Source organism: Quercus suber, unplaced genomic scaffold (genome assembly GCF_002906115.3).
Source record: "Quercus suber isolate HL8 unplaced genomic scaffold, Cork oak 2.0 scaffold_389, whole genome shotgun sequence".
In the NCBI taxonomy this organism is placed as follows: Eukaryota; Viridiplantae; Streptophyta; class Magnoliopsida; order Fagales; family Fagaceae; genus Quercus; species Quercus suber.
The window spans coordinates 81385-88354 of record NW_027069841.1 but is presented as its reverse complement, the minus strand read 5'-3'; the positions used below and the strand labels follow the sequence as shown (position 1 = coordinate 88354).

The 6970-nt window shown below is 32.3% G+C and overlaps 1 protein-coding gene across 1 annotated transcript; it reads right to left on the bottom strand.

The window, feature by feature from the left end:
• Positions 1-2028: 2028 nt before the first annotated feature.
• LOC112021194 (uncharacterized) lies at positions 2029-6654 on the bottom strand. The gene is made up of 4 exons (XM_024053769.2): positions 6278-6654; positions 5898-6029; positions 5719-5789; positions 2029-2898 (listed from the first exon to the last, which is right to left on the bottom strand). Exons 1-4 carry the CDS (start codon positions 6509-6511, stop codon positions 2493-2495), a joined length of 843 nt encoding a protein of 280 aa, XP_023909537.1. The 5' UTR covers positions 6512-6654; the 3' UTR covers positions 2029-2492.
• Between the last annotated feature and the right edge of the window lie 316 nt (positions 6655-6970).

Here is a 6970-nt window from a genome sequence, read left to right as displayed (position 1 = left end):
AAAGCTCATTATCCCTTGCTGTTGTGCATTTAAAATAAAAGAAAACTTCCAATTAAAAAAATACTGGAAGTAAGCCAAATCCTTCTAAGAGAACTTAGGCAGTGGAAATACTTAATTAAATTCAGAAAAAGAAAAAAGAGAATAACTAGGAAACAAGGAATCTAAAAAAAAATAGAACTAGCATTGAGAAAAACTAGTGGATTCCAGTTAGCTTAACTAATAAAGTCACTAATGGTTGTATAAGAGATTTGGTGTTCAATTCTCGCCTACACCAAAAACTGATTGGTGTCTTGGTCTGATGATAAAGAGTTATCATCATCAGGAGTGGACGTCATAGGTTGAAACTCTCTCTCAAAAAAAAAAAAAAAAAAAAATCCTAGGAAAACAATTGTATATAAGAACTAGTCCAGTTTAACTAGGAAATCTATACTTAAATTCTTTTCCATTTTATTATATTAAATTACAAAATCTTTGTGAATATGTGATTGTGTGATTCTTCTGACACAAAAAATTAAAAAAAGTTCTATAAGAACCTTAAAGTATGAAACCTTAAAGTATGAAAATTGTTCTATACATGCTAGTAGTATGCCTGTGCATTGCGCAAATTAATTAAAAATTTTATGTAAAAGAAAAAAAGAATTATTAATGAGCTACTTATAATTCTAAATTAACTATCGTAATATGTACATATATAGTGCACAAATTTTACCATATTAAAATACAAAATTACGATAGATAATTAAAATAAATATCACATTTGTTTTAAATGTTTGAAATTTTTGGTAATAGAATTTTAGTTGGAGTAAAATTGTAAATTTCTTAAAAACTTAGATAAAATAATTCATATAAATTATACTATCCTATTAATAAGATATAAATAGAGTTTATTTTGGAATACAAGTTTAATTTCTCGAAACTTAAGTTTCTAAAACTAAAATTTTATCATATAGTATATGAGATTGGTAATTTTGGTACTCATTGAGTAATTTGTGTTGAATGTTCCATTCTGTCAAACTTTTAAAAATAAATTTTGAGGATTCTTTAATATATATATATATTGAAACTATCTTAAAAATTAGTATCTCACTTGAGAGAGAGAGAGAGAGAGAGAGAGAGAGAGAGAGATAAGTTTTATTAAAATAGAACACAAAATTATGATATATAATCAAAATAAATAATAAATTTTATACTTTTAAGTTTTAACTCTTGGTTTTATAATTTTAGTTTGAAATAGAATTTTTTATTTTTTGAAATTTAGGCGATAGACTTAAAAAAAAAAAAAAGAAGTAAATTGTCTTAACAATAAAAAGTCACTTAATATTTTTTTTTTTCCTCAAAAATAAAAGTCACTTAATATTTTGATAATAGAGTTTGATCCAAGTTAAACTATCTTAACAATAAAGCCACCCTTCCAAGAGACTGGTGTTTAACTGTTTGTGAGACCTTGAAATCTTGCCCTCTCAGCCGAACTTGATTGGCATTTTCTTATTGAAGAAGAGTCTCTCCACGGGCCCGGGTGCTTAAGGCTATATAGTTAGTTAACCAGTCTTCCCTTTCTCATTGCAAGGCCAGAAGTTACTGATTTAGAAAATGGGCTGCTTGTAGGGCAACCAAACCCATACTGTACAAATGGTTTAAGGAAAATCATCAACTCTGGCACTTTTACCTTCTTTATTTTTTGGAAAGATCATTAGCCTTCATTACCCTCTACCATTGTAAAAAATTTAATTTGGAATCAGAGTCCTGCTCAAAAGAATTGAATTTTTTTTTTTAATTTTTTTTTTTTTATTTTGAGATAAAAAGAAATGACTTAAGCTATAGCCACAGCTCTGTTTTTATAATTTTATTTTAGTGAATAGCCTAAGGAATTATTTTCCTATTCCCAGCTGCACTGATTTTCTTTTCTTTTCTACCTGCTTTGATTTTCAGTAAATTCAAAAAGGAGATTGCCAAGTATTACAGACATTTAAAAAGAAGAAGAGAAATATCTTCGTATAATATAGCATGAAAGATAATTGAGGCAGTATAGACTTTGGAAAGGAGTGTTCTCATGCAATTCAATTTTGGTTTGAAGTACGACCTAGAAAAAGGCCTGCCCAACATTCAAAAATATAAAAGGGCTCACAGGTGTGGTCACTACCCCACACTACTTAGACATTGTGTTATGGAGCGGTACCAATCAGGGCACTAATGGACCTTGTCACAAACCCACAACGCCTGAGCTCACAGATAATAAGTCATAAAGGCTTTCTACCACTAGGTCACCAGTCATAAAAGCTTTCTACCACTAGGTCACCGCCCTGGGTGGTAAATCCATCATCTCAATGAGGGCATTGCCACTATTAGTGTTTACAGAAGTTTAATCAGCAAAGATATTAACAAGTGACAGTAAATCAATGTGAGAGGTCCTAATCAGTTCAGGTTAAACATAATTCAGCTGCTTGAAGCTGCTTTCTCATTTGTTTGGGCACATCAAATTTAAAGCTATCATCCTATTCATCATCAGAACTTTCATCAACAACCTTTTTTTGCTTAGACTGCTTCGATAAAGCTTTGGAGACGGTCATCTTCTTTTTATTAGAAGAAACTTGGGAGGATAGTTTTTTCTTCTTGTTAGCCAAAACAAAGTCATCATCAGATTCATCCTCAGAGCTTCCATCTTCAATCTTCTGTTTCTTAGACTGCTTCGATGCAACTTTTGAGTCTGTTGTCTTCTTTTTGTTCGAAGAAGTTGGGGAGGATGGTAATTTTCTCTTAACACTAACAGACTTAGTACTCTGCTTCAAAGTAGCTACAGCTTTGGCTGGAGAACTGAGCTTTTGCTGAAGACTCTTCTTCTGCTTCTTCTCATAAACTTTCTTTGCCTCTTCTTTGGAAAGCAAGCCAGATTCCATCATCCTGCAATCAAATTGAATACATTTCTTTTAAATATGCAGCCCTAGCTATAATTATATTGCAAATAACAGATACAAACAAGTACATATCAATGCAAGAGGAAGAGTCAACCCAATCACATGGTATGGCAAACTAAGCTCTAATGAGCAGAATTACTAAATCATGTCAAATTATGTCTCACATTATAATAAGCATTAAAAGAAGCACTAAATTTGAAAAAAGGACAAGGAAAGAACACACAAAGATCTAAAAGATGGGGTTGTGCCTGATATGTATGTAGGAAACTAAACTTATCCATTCCAATACATGGAACTACTATGCGAGTCCATAGTTTACTAATGCTCTCTCTCTGTCTTCTTTTATAGTTAATAGTAAAAGAACTCACACAGAGAGTGGACTGGAGGTTGAACCAGGTGATCTGCCATATGCATCTACTGACCAATGAAGTGGATACTATTTTCTTACGGAGGAAAGATATGGTGACTATGATAGAGTCCTTAAAACAGAAGCTTTTTTTTCTTTTTAAGTCCAGATTATATATAAAGTAATCCAATATGACATTTTAAAAAAGGATCAAATCATCAAAGATGAAAAAATAAATGACCCATTCCTAATGCAAGATATTCATATCATCCATCTACACTGACATGATTACATTTTGAAATCACATATAGCCAAAATTTCCTCCTGAGGCAACAACAGCTGCTCAATCAACTAGTCCAGCAAGCAGATTGCATATTGCAAAATTTAAGCCATAACTAAAACCTAAGCATATTTATAGCATTATAGCAAGATATTTAGATTAACATGAGCAGAGATTATGGAGAATTCTGATTGCCTTCCATGTAACCTTTGTAATAGTTTATGTGGACTAGTTTGTTAAATGACAACAATTTTTGGTTTTCAAGAATTTAGTCACAAGGTAAATCCTTTTGTTCCTGAATGCATTAATGGCACTATATAGAGTTTTTGACATCTGTATAGGGCCTGAAGTAATTGAAATGTTATGCTTACCTGTGCCATGATTTTAGCATTAACATTGACTGTTCAAGTTCAAGGGCTGCTATATATTAGATTAGGTTTTAGTTACTGCTTAAATTTTTCAATATGCAATCTGCTTGCAAGACATAATCTTGAACATGAAATTATAGAGGAAGTGAGGGATAAAGGTACACCCACCAAATACAGCCAGTTCCATGATTAAAGATACTCCCTTGCTTGGAGCAAAAAGAGTGACACCATAACAAAGGGCAAAGTGGTGAAAAGATAATTGATCATTAAATAGTATTTGTTAACAAATCAAAACTTAGTCCAACCCAAAATATAATGTCTTGAAAGTGACTAAAATATCTAGGGCAGCCCAAACTACTTACATCTTGATATACTAAATGCTAATATTAATATCAATCCATCCCTCATAGGCATGCAACATATCAATAGCGTATACACTGAAAAGTTGTGCTACCTTGAAAATTAAAACCTGTAGGAAATTTCTTACTTAGCGTGCGTTTGGCATGGATTATTTTTGTCAACTTATTTATTTATTATTCAGCTTATTTTTGCTACTATTCATGGGTTCCACTGCACTTTTTGATACTATTCATGGATCCCATTGTACTATTTCAGCTAATTTTTACCTTCATCTACAGTACTTTCAGTAAAAAATTTTCAGTTTTAGCAAAATAAGCAGATCCCAAAGTGTTCGTTTGGGAACAGCTTATTAAACTGAAATTGAAAACTTTTTGCTGAAAATACTATAGATAAAGATAAAAGTTAGCTGAAATAGTATAGTAAGGCCCATGAATAGTACCAAAAAGTACAGTGGGACCCATGAATAGTAGCAAAAATAAGCTGAAATTGCAAATAAGCTGAAATTTTCAGCTTGTCCCAAACGGTCACTCAAACTGTCAAACACCAATAATTACTCATTTTTTGGTGTACCATAAAAATAAAATTCGGAAGAACTGCAAAATATATCTTATTAGTTATTACAGGTACAAACAATCAAACAAAAACGAATACACCAAAACAAACATCAATGAAACTAAAAACAGAAAGATTGAATCAAAAGCAAAGTCCAAAACCTACATATACACATACAATTGGCAAGTTTACAAAGACTCGATGATATGCAGAGTGATGTGTTGCATGATATGATTATTAATTCTACAAATACATACAAACACACAGACATTTTTTTTGTTTGTTCTCTTGGTAAAAAAAAAAGGGGCGGGTGGGGGGGAGGCAACATGAACAAAAGAATAAATAGAAAAAATCTTTCTGCAATTATCTATAATACAGAACCTATCCTCTCATATGTCACCCACTAATAGGGTTAACCAATCCAAATTATCAGATAGCCTTATACATTGGATACAGCTCATTAAGAGAAGTATCCTATTCTTCATTTCATATTTATAGGGAAGTGACTCGTTTGGGTTACTCATCCTCATTCTCATAATCTGTAAAGTGTGAGCTCATATGGTGTCACTGCACTCCTCATGCTATTGGTGTTTATCATTCATTCTTAACCCCAATTTCACAATTTTTTTACTATTTTGTTGAGCTCGGTTAGACATTGAAGGCTATCCTCCCTCTTCACAAGTACTAAACACCCTATTGTTCTGACTAATTTAAGGAGAGAAGGTGAAAAAGGAAAGAAAAACATGACACATATGTTCTTTTCTTTTAGGCAATCACTCTTCTCTTCTTTTCTTACATTCTAAAAGCCAAGCAAATAATAGAAGCAAAATGAAATTCAACGTCAAAACTGCACGTCACACTACTAAAAAGGATTTTCCCAACTGGGGCAAAATGACTCACCAGAACTGCGCCATTTCACTGTTCGGACTGTGCTTATAGAGTGTCTCATAAAAAATCCTCAGTGGGTCTCTCTGAAATTCCACAAAGCAACAATCCCATTACTTAATAACCCTCAAAGTGAACATCTTGAAAGCTAAAAATTAAAACCAAGTGAAACAAAAACAACATTGTATTTGTACCTCCTCAGGAGGGTCTCGCTTCTGACCAGGCAAATCATAAACTTTCTTCTCCCTCTTCTTCTTCTCTGGTGCATTTTCTACCTCCTTGCTCTTCTTCTCCAACTCCTTTGTTCTCTTCTTCTTCTTCGGTTCCTTCCACAAAAGAAAAGAAAACAAAACAAAACCAAACCAGGCCCATTACTCAAAAATAAATACCAAACAAAACCTCTGGTTACTAAACAAGCACAACATTAAATATTAATCAAGCCCCATTTTTACTATATTAAACAAAAAACACCCATCGTATAAAAATTGTTCCTTTCCTATATATAACCAGAAAGCCTGTACCTTTTTCAAAATTTAAGGCCAAAAAAGAAAGAAAAAGTAAAGACTTTGAAAACCTTGTCGGGCTTAGAAATAGAGTTCCGTTTGGCGATAGGCTTGTCGTCTTCGTCATCGTCATCGTCTTCATCTTCACTCTCTTCCTTTTTGAGTTTGGGTTTAGATTTGGCTGAACCACGAGCGCCATTTGCATTTGAGAGTTTCTTCTTGAGGCCATGGAAAATCGGCTTGTCATCGTCGTCGTCCTCGACCTCTTCTTCCTTCTTCACGAGCTTCGAATCCTCCGACGGCATCTTCTTCGGAGAGTCAAAGAATCACAATCAAACAATTTTGGTGAGAGACAAAAGACAATGCAGATTATGTTTAGGGTTTTTGAATTTGTTAAAACCCTGCTTGTTTTCGAAGGACAACCCTTTTTTTTTTTTTTTCGTTTTTCTTTTTATTATTTTTAAATTTTAATATATATATATATATATTATAGCTAAAGTTTAAATTTTTTTTACTGTTAGTGTAGAAGAAAAAGTTGAAAAAATAGTTGAATAGTACAATAGGATCTATTAATAGTATTAAAAAATGCAGTAAGATTCATGAATAATAGTAAAATTAAGTTAAAGTTACAAATAAGCTGAAAATTTCAGTAAGACCCATTGAATATATACGGTAATTATGTAATATTCATAAAAAGTATTGGTAATTATATAATACATTAGTTGCATACCCAAGCGATGAGTGGGAATAAATAATTATTTTAT